The sequence below is a fragment of the Cuculus canorus genome, chromosome 3 (assembly GCF_017976375.1).
Source record: "Cuculus canorus isolate bCucCan1 chromosome 3, bCucCan1.pri, whole genome shotgun sequence".
Taxonomy (NCBI): domain Eukaryota; kingdom Metazoa; phylum Chordata; class Aves; order Cuculiformes; family Cuculidae; genus Cuculus; species Cuculus canorus.
The window spans coordinates 45,378,212-45,399,461 of NC_071403.1; the positions used below are offsets into that span (position 1 = coordinate 45,378,212).

General features: G+C 36.9%; 1 protein-coding gene across 13 annotated transcripts in view; it reads right to left on the reverse strand.

Moving 5' to 3' along the window:
- Positions 1–21,250, reverse strand: part of REPS1 (RALBP1 associated Eps domain containing 1) — a 65,047-nt gene that overhangs the window by 23,526 nt on the left and 20,271 nt on the right. For 5 of the 13 annotated variants that reach the window (XM_054061446.1, XM_054061438.1, XM_054061437.1 and 2 more), the window contains exons 3-9: positions 19,376–19,572; positions 11,516–11,669; positions 4,193–4,320; positions 3,558–3,720; positions 3,182–3,245; positions 2,473–2,627; positions 82–221 (exon numbers count right to left, since the gene is read on the reverse strand). In XM_054061446.1, coding sequence (XP_053917421.1) covers positions 82–221; positions 2,473–2,627; positions 3,182–3,245; positions 3,558–3,720; positions 4,193–4,320; positions 11,516–11,669; positions 19,376–19,572 — 1,001 coding nt within the window. The remainder of the gene's footprint in view (positions 1–81; positions 222–2,472; positions 2,628–3,181; positions 3,246–3,557; positions 3,721–4,192; positions 4,321–11,515; positions 11,670–19,375; positions 19,573–21,250) is intronic. The other 8 variants (XM_009557480.2, XM_054061440.1, XM_009557479.2 and 5 more) reach the window with 3 other exon arrangements.

The window sequence follows — 21,250 nt, forward strand, 5'->3', positions numbered from 1 at the left end:
ACTCCACTTAAAATGAATTATGGTTGCATACACAGTTTAGTTATTACTGGTAATGAAAGAACTCTTAATAAAAGTGCTAACCTCACCACTCTGATTCAATTCTGGCCAGGTCTGGTTTAAGGATGGCATTGATGGAGACTTGCTTGGAGGTGCTTCTGCTGGAGAGCTGGAGTAACCTACCTCGCCAGTCTGTTCTCCAACTTCTGAAACGACAGGAATCACTATAAACCAAAACCATGAATTGCATTCAGTTTATTCTCAGAACAGTTTTTCAAACCTCATCAGAAGTGCAAAATACCCTTTGGTTTCATCTTTTCCACATAAGTACTTAGCAGTAGACAAAAGCCACTATCAGGTGCTGCTCTTATTTTGAACATCTTTCTAGAAATTAGACTTGGAAGATTACTCCATACCATACAATCTCCCTGTACTTGAGCTTTTAAATAGCATTTTAGATTTTGATTATGTGTAGAAATAAATATAATTCTTTCTTACATTATGAGAAAATCACTAACACACTAATGTTTATTTGCATCAAATGCAGCAAGGAAATTTATCTTACAGAATAAAATAATCCCTTATATGAAAGGTTAAAGAAAATACAGTATATCCATGCAAATACAAACCAAAAACATGAAAACAGAGATGAAGAAATCCATTGCCATAGATACTTTCTCGAAGGACCTTTTAAATTTTAAGCCTCCATACTAAAACAATTCACTACATTTTGCAAATTGAATAAATCTAGCAGCTGTCACTTTGTAATTGTACATTGTTGTTATTTCAGTTTTCTGAGCTTTCAGACAGTACAGTTCCTTGCAGAAACATTCCTTCAGAGTTGCACAAATTTTCACAATGCAGCACTTATTTTTGTTCTGTTCAAACTAGAAGAGAATTCAGTAAAGTAAATCTGAGCAGCAGGTTAAGCATTGTGCACAACGCAGCAAAATCCTGCCTAGTGTCTTCTGTTCTGCTAGATACCACAATACTAGCTAAAGCAATGCATTAAAAGCCTCGAAAAAATGTAAGGCCAGATTACAACCGTATAAGGTAAGTAACAGGAACAGTTGAAAGAATGACTGATAAGAGCTAGACATATTAATATGTTCGTAGTACAAATAACTCAGACTCTGAACAAGATAAAATATTTCACAAGAGGAAAGACAGCTTAATTAAATTACCATTTAAAAGGACTGCTTGATACATATGTGATTGAAAATGAACTGCCACAAGAACGTCTGATACACTGTACCAAAAACTGATTACACTTATAAAAAAGAACTGTTTTCAGGATTCTGAAGAGCTGACCTTTGTAGCCTACTCTTCGCTTATGACAGCTCAATATTCTGTACAAATCCATCGTCAAACTGAACTGGAAACACTTGAATAGTCACTGGTGATCAACTGTACCTTTGAAAACCCGCAACCCATTATGGTTCCAAAGTGCTGCTGGGGACAGCAGGAGGCACAGCCTAAAGAGAACAGCCAAAACACTGAAGTCCAGAACGGAACTAATTGTCCCATCTTGAGGCCAGGGGAGACTGAGGTGCTACTAGCATGAAAAAAGCCATTACATGGAAACCAGTAACTCATCAAAATTGCAAAGGCCTTGTAAACTTCCTGTAAACAGCCAGGCACCAGGCTGAGACTCAATGTTCCCAAAACTGTGCCCAGCACAGCTAGTGCTAAACGCAAGGTCAAAAGATAAGGCTGAAAACTGCTGTGGAAAGATTACACAGCTACCTGTAATTCAAGGAATTTTGCTAATATCTACACAAAACATGCGTAAGACACCTGTAAGACACTTACGGAAAGCTTTAGGTGTTAAAAATAATTGTGTAAGATGCAAAGCATGGCAGATGCTTTTTCAATGGCATTGTTGCAGTTGCCCAAACGAAAAACAAATTCACAGAAAAGCCAAGCTTGCTTTGAGTTTTGTTAAAGCTTTGGTAGCTTGTACTGACTGAGATAAAACTGAGTTTAAAGGAAAATATTCACATTTACCTACATAAAAGGAAATAAGTCTAGTACTCTGTTTAGCTGCAGATCCTAAATTCTGCCAAGACAGATGCAATCAACAGTACTCAATCCATAAAATAAATGTACAATATAAGCACTTAGAGAAGTATTTGTACCACTGCCTGACTTCATGCTCCCATTTTCATTCACTGCAGTTTTCTTCTACAGGCTGTTCTTATGCAGACAGATTTCGCTCATTCTGAAAAGCTGACATTACCTATCTACAAATACCACAATACCCTGTATTAAATCTTAAGGGGAGCTGCTGCAATCCAAATAATTCTCTGAAGTATAAGATCCAATTCACACACTAATTTAAAATTTCTAGAATTTGCACATTGCTTTACTTCATACAGACTAACTCTCATACAAACCTATAAATATCTGACAATATACTGCAACAACTATGCCATCATTTGGAAACAGAGAAATTTGTGTTGAAGCATGTCTTACCTGTTGAGTCTTCCAAATCAATCAGTTTGGGCATTAAACTTTCAGGTAACTTTTCTGGCAAATCATACCCGTTCTTCCTAGCAACTACCAGATGAAATGCTGCACAAAACTCGTCTAATGTCAGTGCACCATCTTTATCAAAATCTGATAGTTCCCTAAAAAGGAAAACTTAGTATAAATAAAATTTCTTAAGGTTATTTTATTTCCAAAATGCATATTTCAGTTGTGCTACGTGAAATATAAAAGAATGCAGCTTATAATTCATTTTACACTATTAAACACTTCATACTAGTGCTACCTGCTTTATTCTTCAAAGATGATGAGTCTTCATTCATAACATTTCTTAAAGCTTAAAGTTCATTTAAAATCACTTATCTCTGCAGGTTTTTAACTCATCTAAGACAGTACTACACAATATTGCTGGCCTTGGATTTTTGGCTAAGTATACTAAATAAATGTGATTTATTTTAAGTGGGAAAATATCCAGATCAGAAGTCACTACACCAAAAGAAAGATCAACACCTTTTAAATAGTTCCAGCCTAGACTCAAAGCCTGCTAAAATACTATTGGCATAAATGTGAGTAGGACTGAACATATTGAAGTACTAGTAAAATTTCATGTAACACCTTCTATTAAGCAGATGCCTAGATGATTGTCAGATAGCTGTCATCTTTCTAAATAATTTTCCCAAAGTCACATCACACTTACCAAATATGAGAAAGTTCAAGAATAGGTAGTTTTGATTTAGTGAAAAATTCCTTAGCTGCAGATCCTGAAAAATTACAACCATTTTTAATATTTGAAGTAAGTTAAATCATTAGAAGGCTTAAAGTTATGGTAAAGGAAATGAGCTACTTAGCACACACTTAGTTTTGGGAAAAATGGCACTAATTACTAGGGTTAAATGAAGGAAAAAAGGAGCAAATCAGTTTAAAGTCCTTTCTTGAATTACACTGGACTTTACTACAACATTATCAGTAAAATATAGAACTTTCTTCAAAATAGTATACAAACCTAAGTAAACAACAAAGTCTTTGTAACAGAACTACTGCACCCACAATTGTAGTTTTAAAGAAAAACTTACCTGGTATAAATCCATTTAGATCAGGTTGAATGGTTTTAAACTGATTAACATAATACTGCCTTTGTTCATCAGTTATTTTCCAGGGGTCATCATAACTACTTGATTGCCTACGAATTTCATTTGTTGTTGTAGCTGATGCTACAGTTCGTACTGTTGTCTGGTCCTGAAATGAAATATTTTTCCTCAGTATTATCTACCTAAAATGCTTCTATGAATTCTCAACTTTCTGCCTTCAAAAAGTAAAGCATAGTTAAATCTTGCAGGAGTTTAAAAACTGCAGGAAACCAACAGGTTGCATCTACAGGATAATGACAGGGTATTTTTATTTTTGCACACCAATACATATGGATAGGAATGACTGCAGGTATGTAAGCAGAAAAAAAATGTATTGCACATATGCGAAAAAGCTAAACACAAATGTTTTAAAGTCATAATTGCTGACATTTTTTAAACTGGTAGTTTTCAGTTAATCATTCCAAATGAAGTCAACTTAACGAAACAATTATCCGTTGGGCAAATAAGACTGAACAGACTACAGCACAGACACAACAAACATCTGCAATGAAAATTATAAGAAAAAAAAGAATTGCAAGATCAATCCGAATGAAGCAAATAAAACACCAATAGTGTCACACCTGGACAGAAGCAGGATGCATGGCTAAAAGAGCACTGGTTGGTGGGGTATCTGCAAAACTGACCCAATTTTCTTGATGGGGTGGTGGTGAATGGCCAGACCATATGGGATCACTAGAAGTAGATGAGCCTGAAAGCAGAAGAAACATTTTCTTTTCAAAAGACAACCTTGAAAAAACGGAGTAAGTATAGAAAGCAGTTAAAAAAAAAGGAATCTTGAAACACATGCTCCTGTCAGGGAGGTGTATACTTGTAGAATGGTGAAGAAAATGACAATCAAATTGCACCAACGTGACAAAGTCCATCTTCTGACAACTCACTCCTGTAGATTTTTTTACATTAGGTCTGCTTAAATCTGCACTAGGACAACAGAAGTGGGGAACAAGCTTATCGTGACATATGTAAAATGTAAATTGGGTTTTACTCATTTAATGGGTTTTGAATGAATTACCGTACTACACATTTTCACCCAACTGAAATGAGCACTCATATGGACAAACAGCTATTTAAAAGAGGCACGTGATATTAGCAGACATTGTTATCGTTACTAAATTTTTTTCTTTTCTAGGTTTTAGTGTGGAAATTCCTCTCAATCAGGCTTTTTGGCACAGATACATTTTGTTCCCACAGTATTTCTAGACTAACTTAACTCAGTTTCTTAAAAACAGGCCAAGAACAACAAAAGGCAACCATACAGAGTACTGACATCTGTTATGTATTAACTACTTGGAACACAATAATTGATATTCGGCCAATGTCTTGTTATATTCTACTTCTGAAGTACTGACAATTTTGAATGTCTTAATATTAAAATAATGATGAGGCAACTATAGAATGATTTGGCCACCCAGGCTCTATGTACAGAACCCTTAAAAATGACTTAAATTTTAATTTGCAGCTGCAATTTAGGGAACTCAGATCAGAGGGAAAACAAATCTTCTAGAATAAGTCTAGAAGAATCCTAGGACTCCATTCTGTTCCTTGATTCCTAAAGGAAATCCTGAACTTAGATCTAACCAGCAGTTGTGAAACTAATTACCTTAATCTACTCTTATTGCACAACTATGTTAAATAATATTATATTTAGATAGGAATTTCTGCCTCATTTGTAAAGGCAGATATCCTTTTGAAAGGCAGGTTGACTTGTGAATTTGTTTAAGCCCTTCACACAACCCACAAACAAGAAATATAGCACTAAAATCGTAATTTTAATTCTACCACTAAGATCTCAATTGAAGCAATAAACCCCAAGAATTTATTGTGAGGATGCCAACTGAAAATATTGCTGTGAGCAGTCAATTTATATATAGGAAATCTATTTATGATGCTGACAAACATCAACAATCTCAGGTTCTTGGAGACTGATGACACTACTAGTACAAAATCTGATGTAAACAGAGTGCAGGAAAGCTAGAATCAGTGTAATGAGGGCTTACATCTAAAGTGACAGTAACATTGTTAGTATATAAAACTGATATTTAATATCTGGCAATACGTAATTACTCTTTCATTCTATAAATGACATTTTTCCTAGGAGGAAGTAATGAAAGAAATGCTTAGAACTGGTTCATCTTTGCACTTCTCCTACACACACTAGCTATAACTATGCACAACACATTTAATCTTGCATTACATAGAGTAAAAATTGGGATTTCCAGGAGGAGAAAGATTTTTTTGTAGGAGGAGATAAGTCAAATATGCAAACTTGAGAGGTTATATTATTTCTGAATTTCATCAAAATACAAGAACAATACCAATGTGGTTTTGTGTGGTTTTGTTTTTAAAAGTTAGCTTTAGTAGGATGAAAAATCTCTAACTACTCCATTTGTCCCAAAGTCATTTTCCACTTCTGGAAGCTCCTGATGTGGCCTGGAGCTTCTAGTGACTCTATCCAAAATTTCTGAGATTAAAAGCAGAGAGTTTGACAATGCTTTTTGCCAGGGAGGGGTTTCAGTAGCTGACCTAACTAAAACACTAGAAAGAAATGTGCAGAAAAGCTGTCTTTCTCCACCTGATCTCTCTCTCTCAACATAGGGCTAATAGACAGTAAGATTCAGACAATTCTTTCTCATCTCTGCTATTGATACTCCACCCTCAAATTTTACTTTTGATACAATGGCTCTCTCCTTCTCTGCCCCTCAGACACTGACATTATTACTACCAAACTTACATATACTCAGCCTTTACTTCTCCCAACAACTTGTCTTAGTACATTTTAATTTGTACCCCCCTTCCACCTCTTCCAAAGCCTGCTTTGACAGTTACATCAGTAGCACTAAGCTGTCATAGATTCAAGGTACTTTACAAGTATTACAGAAACTGTTTCCTTTCTCCCCTATTCAAATAACCTCAACAAGAACACTCGCTTTACTGTTCCTGTTACTCTATGATGCAATGTTTTAGGACACAGGATGGGAAGGCTGGAGAACACTGGAGAAAAATTACTTTACTAGTAACTGTGGACACACACATAAAATGCACCAGCCAGCAGCTCAATTCTCAATCCCTAAAACGACATCTATTTGACATACGAATCGGAGACAGTCACCCCTCACTTTATTCTCAAACTACAAAACCAGACTGGCAGCACTGTGGTAGAAGGGAAGTAGAAGAGAACTGTCACAGAGAAGACTCAGAACAATCAGTGTATTTTTGTTTATGATTTGTAACCCTATAAAGAAACAACATTCAACAGCATCTGTGCAATTTCATCAGTGAGAATACCATTAACAGAACTTTAAATGGAGAGTAGGCCTAAGACAAATTATCAGATTTGAACCAGCTGCTGAAGGCTAACGAGCTATGTTTAATTATGAAGATCTAACTTGAATTCCTGAAGCTGTTCTACATCCTTCTCTAGCTTCAATATCTTGTCAACACAGTGATAACTCGTGGAAAATGATCTCATTTCCTGTGGGAGAAAAGTTACTCCTCACTTTAAGCTACCAATGTAACTGTAAGAAGTGGTCTGTCTAAATAACATCTGAGTGGCTTATACTTTTCAATAACTATACCATCATGAGTTTACTCAGAGAGAATTAACTTTTCAACTAATTTTATAAACTAGCAAGAGCTCTCCTTGCTATCGATTCATGGTCAAACAAAACCAGAAGGTGAGTACAATTTTGGCAGTAAGATAAAAAACTGTAGAGCTCTTCTCTCCCTGAATAACCATGTCCAGGTAATAATCACCCTTATAACAAGGCCAATTATCAACAGTTCTTGAAGCAGTAACTAGGAGACAAAGGACTATTCAGTTCTCTGCAAGCACAGTAAATACCTTACGACTCTAAAGACGCAAGTGAACTGTTAGCACAGTAGACATATTCCACTTATATCCACGAGGTTTTCTGCTTCTTGATTTCATGAACTACAAGCAAAATCCTTCCCAATGAGGACACGAAAGAGGCATGGTTTGGGGCTCCAAGTTTTCATGCATATTCAGACATCAAAACAGAACTTTGATGTAATGCCAAAGAAAGCTAACAGAGGTCCTATGACTGAACAGAAGAACCCAGATTTTTTTTTACTAGAGTGAAATCTTTTTTTGGATACTATCAGCCTAAAAGCTCTACTTTGCGTCCACTCCAAACTGACTACAAAGTATAAAAAATAATCTCCAGCCCCTGTTCTGACATGCTGCTCAACTATTTTGGAAGAAGGGACAGGCGTCTTGGGTAGCCTACATGGAGGAAGTGAGATTGTGCAGGGAAAAAAATCAGGAGGGCTAATGCCCAACTAGAAATCAAACTGGCTAAGTCTGTGAAAGATAATAAAAAATCTTTCTACAAATACATTAACAAGAAAAGGAGGACTAGCGAGAATATTCAGTTCCTATTGGATGCAGAAGGAACAACAGTGACAAGGGATGAAGACAAGGCTGAGGTACTTACTGCCTTCTTCACCTCAGTCTTTAATAGCAAAGAAAGTTGTTCCCCCTGGGTACAAACCCAGGAGTTAGAGGAGCAGAATGAGGCTCCCACGATCCAAGAGGAGGTGGTTAGAGACTTGCTTGCCCAGCTGACAGATGTCCTTTCCAAACCCCTCTCCACCATTTTCCAGCGGTCCTGGCTGACTGGGGAAGTTCCACTGGACTGGAGGCTGGCTAATGTTGTGCCCATCTACAAGAAGGGTTGCAGGAAGGATCCGGGGAACTACAGGCCTGTCAGTCTGACCTCAGTGTCGGGGAAAATCATGGAACAGGTGATCTTGAGTGCTATCATGAAGCCTGAAGAAGAGGAGGCTGAGGGAAGACCTTATTGCTCTCTATAACTACCTGAAAGAAGGTTGTGGAGAGGAGGGAGCTGGCTTCTTCTCCCAAGTGACAGGGGACATGACAAGAGGGAATGGCCTCAACCTCCGCCAGGGGAGGTTAGGGCTTGACATCAGAAAAAAATTTTCACGGAAAGGGTCATTGGGCACTGGAATAGGCTGCCCAGGAAGGTGGTTGAGTCAAGTTCCCTGGAGGTGTATAAAGGACAGGTGGATGGGGTGCTGAGGGGCATGGTTTAGAGAGTGTTAGGAATGGTTGGACTAGATGACCCAGTGGGTCCCTTCCAACCTAGTGATTCTATGATTCTGTTATTTGAAGTGGGGAAGGGGCTCTTTCTCCCAGGTTTGTCACCAACATCCTCCTGTAGTGCAAAATGAGCTGAAAAGCTAACAGTAAGTAATAGTATTTTTCCCCATCTTCTGTAACTATAGGAACAGAAGGCTCTCATCTCATACAATTCCATTTCCTACAAGGAGTTCAAGTCATCCACTGTATTATTCTATGAAGACTAATTCAGACTGGAGATGCAAGCAAGAATTGGGACATAACATGATTTTTTGAACAACTTTATATGAAACTGTTAGACCAAAGACACCCGGAAGACTTTATAGACTCAGATTTTAATAGAATTGACTCCAACATTTAAGGATAACACCTAAATTAACTACAAAACTTCACTTTACCCTACTGACCAATGTATGTCACTGAACTTTTAATTCCTGATGTGCCCTTACAAAAAGGCTTGAAGACAGACAGTAACAGGCCTTAGCTTCTGATTTCATATGTGTAAGCACACTGAGCTGAAGTCATGACAGTGCCTCAGTGTCCAGCTACTTATGAAGCACCACTTACACTATCCTACCCGAATTACTGGACAACAGTGCCAAAACACTTAAAATCGTAATTCTTTTGCTCTGTTGAGACAAGAACAGGTTTTCTTCCTTAAGAAATTGAGAACTACAGCTGTAAGTTGTGCTCAAGACTTCTGATACAAGACAAGGTGTAAGATTTTTGAAACTATTGAGTCACTGTCTAATAATTACGCTACAGCCCAATTTGATGCAGAAAGCACTATTTAATTTTGCTCACTGGAAGTATGATAATGCAATGGAGTGTCTTTACCACGAATAAATCAATCTTCCTGTTTAAAAACATCCTTCTCCAAACAAAATAAAAAGATGTTTTGATTCTTGCCCTTCTGGTTTAGGGTAACAACATAGTTCTTACTAGGCTTAAACGTTTTCACACTTGAGGTTCCATGCTTTCAGCTGGCAACCCCATTACCCTCAATGTTTCACAACGTAAAACACAAGCAGAGACCTGGGTTCTTAATTTTCTTGGATCACAAGTAAAATGGCATAGTCCTGCCTTAAATCCTACTCAAATAATATCATGTACTTGCAAATAACCTGGTTTCTCAAGAAGATTTTGCACTAGGATCAAGATGAGCTTGCAGTGCTGATTTTAAGTCACAGTCCACATGGTCCTACCTGAATGTCAGCAGAACATACTTCTACAAAATACTATATTTAAAAAGTAGGCTCAAGAGAGGGAAAAAGAGAATGACAAACTATCTACAAATTTGAAATTCAAAGAATTAATCAGGGGCAGCACAAAAGAATCACCCACAGTGAATCAGGATGACAATTTTTGTTTAAACTAATACATGAAAATCCACTCTATCCTTACCATTAGACAATTCTTCTATAACAGTATCTTCAAATTACTTTAAACACTATAAATGTGTTTCAGTATGGAACAAAATCTGCGAGTATTGAGCTAGTTTAGAAATATTTTCAGACTACTGCTGAAAAATGTATCCATTAGATATCACAGGGAAAGCGCGCTGTCAATCTGAAATATTAATACAGTATTACAACCTTATTTTTAAGGGGACAATATCAAACTCTTCAACAGTAGAAATAGTTCATACTTTCCTAGAGTTCTTGACTTTGTAAGTTAAAAAATTTCACAAGTTAGAAATCAGCTACCAGACAACTTGTATTCCATCTTGCAAGAAAAGCAAATCAACAAAACTATGCAAGAGTAAAGAAATTGCTGAAAAAATCACAATACCTGGACCGAACACTTAGAAGTGATTAGAAACGTAATAAGCAGACTAGTGATCTTTATTTTTTAGGCACTTACTAGCAAACAATGTTCAGGACACTGAAAAATAAGTTTTATTCCCTTATTCATCCAATTCTAACAAAAAAATAAAAAACCCTGGTCCTCCATGGATGCCCTTAACTACAGAATGATTATAAAATGGAAGGTAACAGATCAATTTTGGAATATGACAACTGAAATAAATTAACCAGCCACAGTTCAATCAGAAATTATAGCCTACAAAAGGCAACATATTTAGCTGTATTGTCAAAACTAGAACCTGAATTAGAATTGCTTTGCTGTTCCCAAATGTAAGTCTATCAGATATCAGAAAAAGAAATAGAACTTTATGAAATATGAGATATTAAGAAGCAAAGATGTTGTAATTTGAGCACAACAATTAAGCAACAGTGAGGGTTTTCATGTTAAATGAAGAACAATAAAGGATGAAAAGCTTACTGAAACAAGTGGTTCTACCTTGACAGATTAGAGATAACAGTAGCTTGTTATGTTTACATACACGCTAAAGAAAGCAAAAAAATGTGAAGAGTATTAGTGATTCACCTAATCTACTAGACACATAGTTCAAACAACAGATTGTCTGCTGCTTTCCCTTGAGCTCTCCACATTCTGGGGTACGGTGACAGTCCCTGCACAATTTCAACTGGATGTCAGTTTTGTGTTAGAAAACTTACCACTGAGAAACTTCTGTACTCTCTCCATCCCTCCAAACTCTAAGTGTTTCCCATACCACACTAAAAAATGGATCTGCCATATGCAAGACCACAGTTCCACAGTGCTGCCATCAACACGAACGTTTGATTCTCCAAGAAAGTTTCCAGGATTGGAAAATACAAAGATAAACTGCCCTATACTCATATAATATACTTAAAAATTCCACAACTTCAGATTACAGATGAAGCATAACAGAAGACATTTATACCTGGTTGTGCTTCACTAAATGGAGCCCAAAAAGGCCCAGGTCCAGCAAGAGGTCGTTCATTATTCCCTCCGCTGGGATGGCGGTTGTGCTTCCTCCATGTATGTGGAGAGGTTGGTGGGGATTGCTGTGGTGAAACAACTGGAGATGTGGACTCCTAATAAAACAAAGGAACCTTTTAAGTTTTTTACTAATTAACTAAATACATAAAAGTCTATCTAAACCCATTACTTCTAGGAACAACCATCACCGCAGTTAAAGTCCCATTTTAGAGAGTAAAAATTTTAGTACTTATTAAAATGAGGGAATGGGAGAAGTTGGGTACAGTATGACTGGCTCTGGACACATTCACTTCAAACGTCATCTAATATATTTTAAACTTGGCATTTTTAAGACAACAGCAGTACCAAGTTAAATGACTTGGTTATAAAAGAAACTAGATTAAAATACTCACTTTCACTTGTAATAAAAGTTACTGTTGAACCCAGGTCTCAAAAGAAAAGATTACTTACTGTACAACTTATTATCATACCTAATTTTCGTCAAGTGATTCACAGTTACTTTAATTTAAAAAACAAACCAGAATTAAACATTGGAAAAAAAAAATCACTAGACAATTCAGGTGTTTTTTTTAATATGCAAAAACATAGATGTAATTTTTTCAAAGAATGATGCCATCTAGGATATACTTCTCTGCTGTACAAATTACAAGGTAGTTTTGCTCCTGATGCTAAGGCTCAAGTTTCTCTTTAATCCCACACTGTACTATATTCTCCCTGAACAGGTAGGAAAACATAGAATCACAACTGTGCGATTTCTACCCAGAATCGGTTCTCATGAGACATTCAGAATACCAAATTATTTAATTTCAAAGAAAATACAAAGGAAAAATAATTCATATGCAAAGTATTTATACAGTAGAAAGTAATCTCCTCCCTATATCTAGATCTTTTGAAATTCCTGTTTGCCAGATGTCCCAACTTGAACTGAACTGTATGTGAAAACAAGTACACCAAGAAAGCAAAGCTCGAATTTTGAGTTTCCAGAAAAGTAAAAACAAAGCTAAAAATCTCAGAAGTCTTCAGCAGTAGACAAAAAAAGTTTGGTACACTTATGTCAACAGTTGTTAATACACTAACAAGTACCAACTGCCATGCTGACTGTAGACTTCCATATGATTGCCAATACTGAACTGGTTTACTTAACTGAATATTCAGAGGTCACTAACTGCTTTCTAATCAATGTTACATCTGCAAAAGTCTAAAAGTCAGTAAGAACACACCATAAATAAGCTCCTCCCCGTGCAAGGTACATACTAAAACTACATGCATCCTTAACAGAAAAGTGTTAGGGCCATGATGACTGGTTACTTCCTAATGCGTTGATGTAAACTTTCCCTTTTTCTCCACTCTATTTTCATATTTCCTAGGATACAGGGCTAGCCTGGTCGACTCTGTGAAGGAAAGCATTTCCCAAAAGTTCTGATCATTAAGTCAGATTTCTTTAAATAAGTTCCTAGGCCATAAGATTTTGTTCCATTCAAAGCATTTAAATGATGTCCATATGTATTGGCAAAGTGGCTGGGAGCAATACTGATTAACTTCAACTTTCAACTCAGGGACCAGCTGACTGCACAGTCAAAGTCATTGTTTTTCGACACTAACTCCACCAGTTAATTTTTTTGTTGCAGTTACGTGCCTCTCTGAAATTTGCCTGAAGGCTCTCCCTCTTAGCATCTTACTTGACAATGAATTTGTTTTAGATGACAGTACATTCATACCCAGGCAAGTACACAGGAGCAAGAGCAGGAAGAGTCACAGTATCCAGAAAGCCACTCACAGACTGGAAGCTAGAACTGAGGTTGTATGTACCTCTCTTGGCATATACTACAGGTGCTAGGAGAACCATGATCATGCATCACTGAAAACAATTAAAAGCTGCCTCTTCCATTGACTTTTATACAAGCCATTTTTATCAAATAAGCTTTGAAAGGTATTTGAATTTTTAGACAAAATATCATGAGTAAACCTAGGGAAAGCTTTGCTTGGTCACAGACACTATTAGTTTACTCCTATATATTTCTGGACCATCTGAATCATTACTGTAAAAGTACTGAAGAAAACCTGACAGACAAATGTATGATAGTCTGCCTAGATGAAACCACTCACTACTTCTAATAACTGCACGTGAACATTAAAACTCTTAACATGTAGTCCTCATGAAGCTGTCTAGTCCTATAGAAGCTGACAACTGCCACTATTCACTAGGTCTCTGTCTAACATTTGGCCTTATACTCAAGGCACACAATAAACTGTAAGTTTGATCAATTTCAATACACCTAAACATCTACTTTACCCCTGGTTCTCATCTGATTCTGTAAAGGAGGTAATAATGGTAACAGATCATTAGAAGTACAAGCATAATAAATAATTACCGTTATTCTCAGTGTTCCAGTCAACATTATATCAGAATTCCAAATATTTACAGATTTCCCACAATTGATTTGGAACTTCAGCTTACTGACTCCGAAAATTATTGAACAGCAAAAGCATGTCATTAAATCTTATGTCAAAAGTTTCTGGAAGAGGAACAGGCCACACCTTCAGCTTTACCACCATTAAAAAACACACGTTCCAAAAATATTTAAAACTAAATTCAGATGGCATTACTGTTGCACCATCTTCATCTTGTGCAATCCCAGCCAACTGCATATACCACTCATGGTATTCATTGATCTAGCTTACTAGAAGCTTAGGAGACTTAAGCTCCTTAATTACTCTTCTAAAAATGTGCATATGTGTGTGTATATATATATATTTATATGTACACACGCAAATATATGGCTGGATATATATTGGCTTTGCCAAAACACTGATGGCTTGATGCAAGCATAAAGAAGGAAGATGCAAGCCAGGAAGGACTGAGGAGGACTGCAGAAACACTGACTCCCACTCAAAAGCAGTCAGGGAAAAACATAGTGAGTAGGTATTGAATTATTGGGACTGCAATTACATACAGGTCATTCAGTCCTTATATACAGGTTAACATTAATAAAGTACCTGCCTTTGCAGTGGGTAAGAAGTTGTCATTTTCATATACAATATATATCCAAATAACATGTTAATTAAAAAATCTGATATACAACATGGCTCCAAGAGAAGAAACTTAGTGAAGATAAGTCAAGCAAACTGGTGTAAGACAACACAATACTGCACTACAGCAACTCTGGAGAGATCTCAGCCTCAAAAGGACATTGCAAGTACACTTGAGTCAAATGAGATTATAAATCTTTTCCTGGATCTCACACCTCAAGCCAGAAGAAAGCCTCCTAAGGAGAATTCCAGAGACTATGAAGCCAGACACGGTATCCGAAGGGTAGCTTGAAGGGTGTGGTGATCCAGGTCCTGATACCACACAGCCTGCATAACAGTCAGGGAACAGATCCGTTGAGAAGAGAGATTATGCTAGAGATGGTAATTGCATCACAGAACCCACATTTTCGTAATCAAATAGCATTCATACTGAAAACCCAACCATTTTAAAGTTCGATGTGAACTTCTCCACGTGCAGCACTACACGCTTTCAGAGAAAGCCAATTACAAGCTTATTAGTCCAACCTCAACAGTTCAAAAGGTTAAAAGACTAGTTTTTGGAGAAAATGAAACACACAAACAAATGGGATCACAGCATGGGAATTTTTTATAAAAGTTGTCTTATACTATTTTTCAGATTTTCTAGACAAAGGAACTGAACTAACCCGAACCTCAGCATACTTCAGTGGGTGCCATACCAGATAATTCCAGCAATGTGGAGATCAATACAACAAGAAGCTAAGCTGCAAAAGAATTAGCTAAAGAAGCAGCAAAGCTGGAGCGTATTAGAATGGGAACTATATGAAGTTTCCAATAATGCTCCTGAACGACTTGATTTGGGGAATGACCTCATTTGATACTCTAAGTAACGATTCATGCACACTAAAAGGCGCACTGATGAATTCTGACAAATGTAAAGAGGCACCAGAAAAATGGACTCTTCTCAGGACACAGGTAAACTACTGAGTTTTAAAACAAACTAGTTTCTTGCATAGAGGAAATTATACTGAAGTACATTGTACAAATCAATAGGTTTAAAATAGAAGACTGTATGGACAGGTCAACTATCAGAGCATGACAATACGTCAAATATGATAGATTTGCTTTATTCACAGCTGCTAAGTTACATGAGATGAGATGAGATGTCTCACGCAGTAATAAGGAAGTACCCCACAAAAGAGTATTAATACTGGTGAGATCTCATTCAGAACAAGAAATACATACCTAATAAAATATTTTCCATAAGAATAAATTCAAATAGGATCAAAGGCAGAGAAGGATTAAGAGGATTACCGGTAACTAGTTTATGAGATGAAATTGAGACTGTGGACTGTTTTGTCAAGCAAAACAAAGCTAAAAGTGAATATGATGGTTTTCCAGTAAGAATTGGTAGTGTTCTGCAGCAAATACTAAAGACAAAGTCGTTAAAAGAACAAGTATTATCTAATCTAAGTAAAGTAAGTGGGAATTTCCACCATACTCCCAAAAATATTCAACTACATTACTACTAAGGCCAGTGTGGATACAAGTTTGCTATTTCAAGAGAGAACTCTGATCATCTTTTAAAAAACATTACCTAATATTATTCATTTTAATGGAGGGTTACTCAATGACACAAGAGGCCTTTTACAGCCCAGTGCTCCAGAACAATTTATTTACTACCAGATATATTTTACTTGGAATTACCTGTTCAACCTACAAAACAGAAGCAAACAGAAATGGACTACTGACAAAGCCTTATAAAAAAAAAGTCACACAACTTCTCATATAGTTAAAGTTGAAATGATCAATATTTGACTGCTACAGTGGCCAAATTTGAGCTGTTCCCTCATATAGCTGCATCAATATAGCAATAAATCAACATAATCTGGAGTATCAGTGTTATGTTTAATGCATACATAGCTAGATGAGTAATTTTTATTTACACCCGATATAGGAAAAGTCAGCCTATAAGTATTTGCCACATACATGTTTTTGAGCTTTTAAGAGCCTCAACACCTATTGAAAACTAGCTACCCCAATTTTCTGGAAAAGGTAGCTAGCCAGGAGAAAATATCCTAAAGCAGTACCTGATCAACCTCTGCATCACACTTGGACACCAGATTCCAATCCTGGAATCAGTTCTGCAGCTTCTATGACAGCCAGGCATGACTTCAGTCACCATCTTTTAACACTAACAATATTAATAAGATACAAACTTCTGGACAATGCTATATTTATAGAATACTTAGCAATTATAAACTAAAAACACCACCACAAAAATGACTACAGATAGAAAAAGCACGTTACAGAATGTAGCTCATGCTTACATTAAAAATGAACTCTTTGGAAACAACCTGATTGCCATTTTCTGACCCCGCTGCCTACAAGTGAAGCTCATTGAGGGGAAGTGCCCCAAATGAATAAAGATATAGCTTTAGCTAGGGCATTTTAATAAGCAATACTGAATTCTTTTACATAAAAATTATTTGTAATTATAAGATATTAACCCATGCATGAAAACTCTCACCAATATGGAAAGCTCTGCATAAATTAACCCAATTTTTAAAGATGAAGATTAAGATATCTTAAGATTTCATATAAATAATACTTCAACCCGAGTATTTTATGAAATCCATGTATTTTGATGTGCCAGGTATATTACCAAATCCAGCAAACAGTTTAAGCAGAGAAAAAAAAAAACAAACCAAACCCCAAACTCACTAACGGAGTAATTAACAACTACATGACAAGCTCCAAGTCTTAAATATCCAGGTTTGACTTTGATTGACTTTGATACCCAAATTCTTCCAGAAAGAACAGTGACCCCTAGGAAAATGACGTGCTGTAATTTACTCCCCAGACTTCAGCTTTTCTAATCCTCATCACTGACAGGTTGCATACAATGAAAATTCACAATGCAAACATCTTTCTGGACTGTATAAATCTGCGTGGCATCCTCAAGTAAGCACAACTGCATCAGCAATGTCTACAAAATCATGGATAAAATCCATATTTGTCTTTTGGAAAATAACCCAATTAGAGTATTTATGTGGTTAAGTGAGAAACCTGGGCTCAAGCGCCTTTCTCAGCCTAAGAGGATTCAAATGTTCTGCTTCTTTCCAAAATGGTGAGCAAATCAATAAATATTAGACTGAGACAAGAAGGCTGCTTGAATAGATTCACTGTACAGTCAGAAATAGAATCAGCCACAGAAAATGCAGTTTTACAATAGGGTGTAAAATCAGACAATACGTCCCTCATGTTCTGGACCATGAATACAGCTTAAAACCACTGGAGTCAATGCTGTGTTGTCTGTTACATTTGCTCCAAGTCTGTTTTCTGGGCCAGATCTCTCAAAAGGACTTACACAGAGTTTCTTTGTTCAGATGATCCCATACAGTCTCATGTGAAAGAGACACCAAACTGTTTCTATCATCAAGATTGAGAAATGAAATTCAGATGCTTCTGCACCTTTGTGAATGCATGGCTGTTTAATCCAGAACTTGAAGACCTCAAACACCAGATTTTTTTTGTTATTTTAAAGTTAAACCAGTACAGATTCCTGCAATGAATTACAGTGTTCTCTAAATAAACTCAATACTATGATGAAGGCATACAAAACACCACTCCAACTACCCTAAAACTCCATCTCTAGATCAAGGAGATCTGCAGTTCATTTCTTCATGAAGCGCTTGTGAGCTCTTGCAAACACATCTAACCACAACTAGATAACGACAAGTTATTTTCAGTTCTACTGCCAGCCCTCCTTTCATTGCAGCCCCCATCTGCAGTTTGGGAAAAAGGAAGTGGCAACTGAACACCGATTACAGATGTCCTCTGCTAATTTGCTTTTCCTGGACCAGTCTGGATTATTCCCAGAGAGATTAATAAGTGTTTATGAGTGATTTCTTGATTCCCAGAGAGATTAAGGGATGTTTGCGAGTTCCTCAATTCTTTACAAAACAAACTCAGAAAAAAAAGCATACCACGGGGAAGAAAACAATTCATTCAACAGTTATGCAGAAACACACACCCACCCAGTAAAATTTAATATTTGCACTCAGTGTTCTTGCCTGTGAAAATACAATCGGAAAAGATTTCCCTGGGGAAAGAGAGTACATGAGGAATTATAAGGAGGCACAGAGTTGTAAGCTTTTACAGTTTCCATTTATTCAGTAGCTTCAGAAGGAAGAACCAGCAGGCGAAAAAAAAACGGTTTTCTCATTATTAGAGCACAATAAAAAGCTATGTGAAAACTTCTGTCTTATTTCTGGTTCTCGCTTTCTCTACTTAACAATTAAATAGCTGAACAATAAAATGCAAGGCAAAGAAAAGTAACTATAAGACTTTAAAAAAAATTTCCAAATGAAGTATTTTAAATTTAAAGGTATGGGAGCATGCTAAAAGACTAGAAATCCAGTCTTCCATGATATTCAGCACTACTGTTTCAACAGCCAGGAAGCCAACGCGAACTATCTAATAAATGAGGTATTAACATCATAATGATTACAACTTGAATTGCTATCACGTCTTCCACCTTGATTTTCTTTTCCATCTCAACTCTGTCCACTACCAGCAGTATTATAAACACATTCTAAGACCTCTTAGCTAGGTGTCTCCTACATGCAAGTATTTCAGGAGCATATGTGGTGGTCTTATACAACATACATTAGTATTCTTTTTCTAAAATAAACTACATTGAAAACAAAGCTTAGAAGTCCTACCAAACTTACAACTATGCCACAAAGTGGTTGTTAAGAGTCTCGTTTAATCTTTTAAATTAATTTACCTGTTGATCAGTTGATGTACGTTGCTGAACCGCATCATGGCTCACAGAGCCTTTTTTGACTTGTATCCTGCCAGGTGGAGGAGGGATCACACCAGAATACGAAGCTGGGTTATCAGCATCTGAAGAATACAAGGCAGCGTGTCTGGATTCTTGTTCATTCTTTGACACAACAAATCTGGGAAGAGGGAGGTCCTTTACTGTTAAAACAAGAGAGCAGGTCATTTACTATACAGAAGCATGATGCTTAAAATTTAAACACAGTTCTATTTTGTAGTAAAAAACTACTTAAATGCTGATATGGTCAATCCTACATCTACCAGTTCGAAAAAAGCAAATACCTTTTCTGCACCTATACTACCCACGTTCTGGTATACAATGAGGACTTCACATAGCTCCCTAACAGTTTTGCACAACAATTCTGTATTAAATGCAGCAGCAATCAGATAATCCAGATTTACCTGATTTTTTCCTTAGTTTTGCTAACATTTATGCACTCATAAGATGATGTTGAATATACCACAGTACTACAGAGTCTTCATACAGAATGGTTCATCAGCAAAACAAATTCAACATCATCTTTTAGTGAGCTGATATTGTGTTTATATTTAAAACTGATAGGTTGGTGCAAAAATAATTGCCATTTTTGTTATTGTAAGACGTGAGCCTTATTTTGGATTAAACATTTACTTAACTGTATTCATGTAGTATGCCATTTTGAAGTGCAAAATTTGCTCTACTTATTTATGCTAGTGGTTCTCTTCTCACTGTTTATTCTTTTTTATATTACACTGCTGAATTAAAGATGGAGAAAAAAAGCAAACGTGAGCAATTTTGTTTTATAAGTTCAAAAGGGAATGTAAAGCAGTGGAAACTGATAGCAGTATTAACAAGGCATTTGGCCAGGGCACTATCAATGAACATACAGCTTGACAGTGGTTCAAAAGATTTCTTAACAGAAATGAGAGCCTTGAAGATGAGGAAGGTTGTGGACATGCTTCTGCAAGAGAGGATATTCAATTGAGGAGCAGTGCTGAAACAAACCCATGTAAAAGAACTGGAGAGGTTGCAGAACTACTAAACATTAACCATTCAACGGTTGTTTGGCATTTGTACCAAAGTAGAAAACCAAAAAAACTTTGACAAATTGCTGCCACAAGCTGAACAAAAATAAAACCCTGTCGTTACTAAGTCTGCTTTGTGCTTTTGCGCAACGAAAAGCAATCCGCTTCTTAATGGTATCGTGACATCTGATAAAAAAATGCAGTCTGTACAACAACTGATGGTGTTACAGGCAATGGCTGGACCGAAGTGAAGCACCAAAACACCTCCCAAAGAGGTATTAAGGGAGGAACACTCAATGATATTAAGGGGGCTGGTGGAGGTGCTCACTAAAGCCCATTCCATCATCTACCAGCAGTCCTGGCTGACTAGGCAAGTTCCACTAAACTGGAGGCTGGCAAATGTTACACCCATTTACAAGACAGGTAGGATCCAAGGTACTACAGGCCCATCACTCTGACCTCAGTGCCAGGGAAGGTCACAGAGCAAGTCATCTTGAGTGCTATCACACAGCACACACAAGACAATCAGGTGATCAGGCCTCATCAACATGGGTTTATGAAAGGCAGGTCCCGCCAAACTAAACTGATCTCCTTCTATGACAGGGTTATCTGCTTAATGGATGAGGGAAAGGCTGTAGATGCAGTGTACTTGGACTTTAGTAAAGCCTTTGACACCATTTCTCAAAGCATTCTGCTTGAGAAACTGGCTACCACCAGCCAGGACAGGCACACACTCTGCTGGTTAGAAGACTGGCTGGATGGCCAGGCCTAAAGAGCACTGGTAAACAGAGTTAAATCCAGTTGGAGGCCAGTT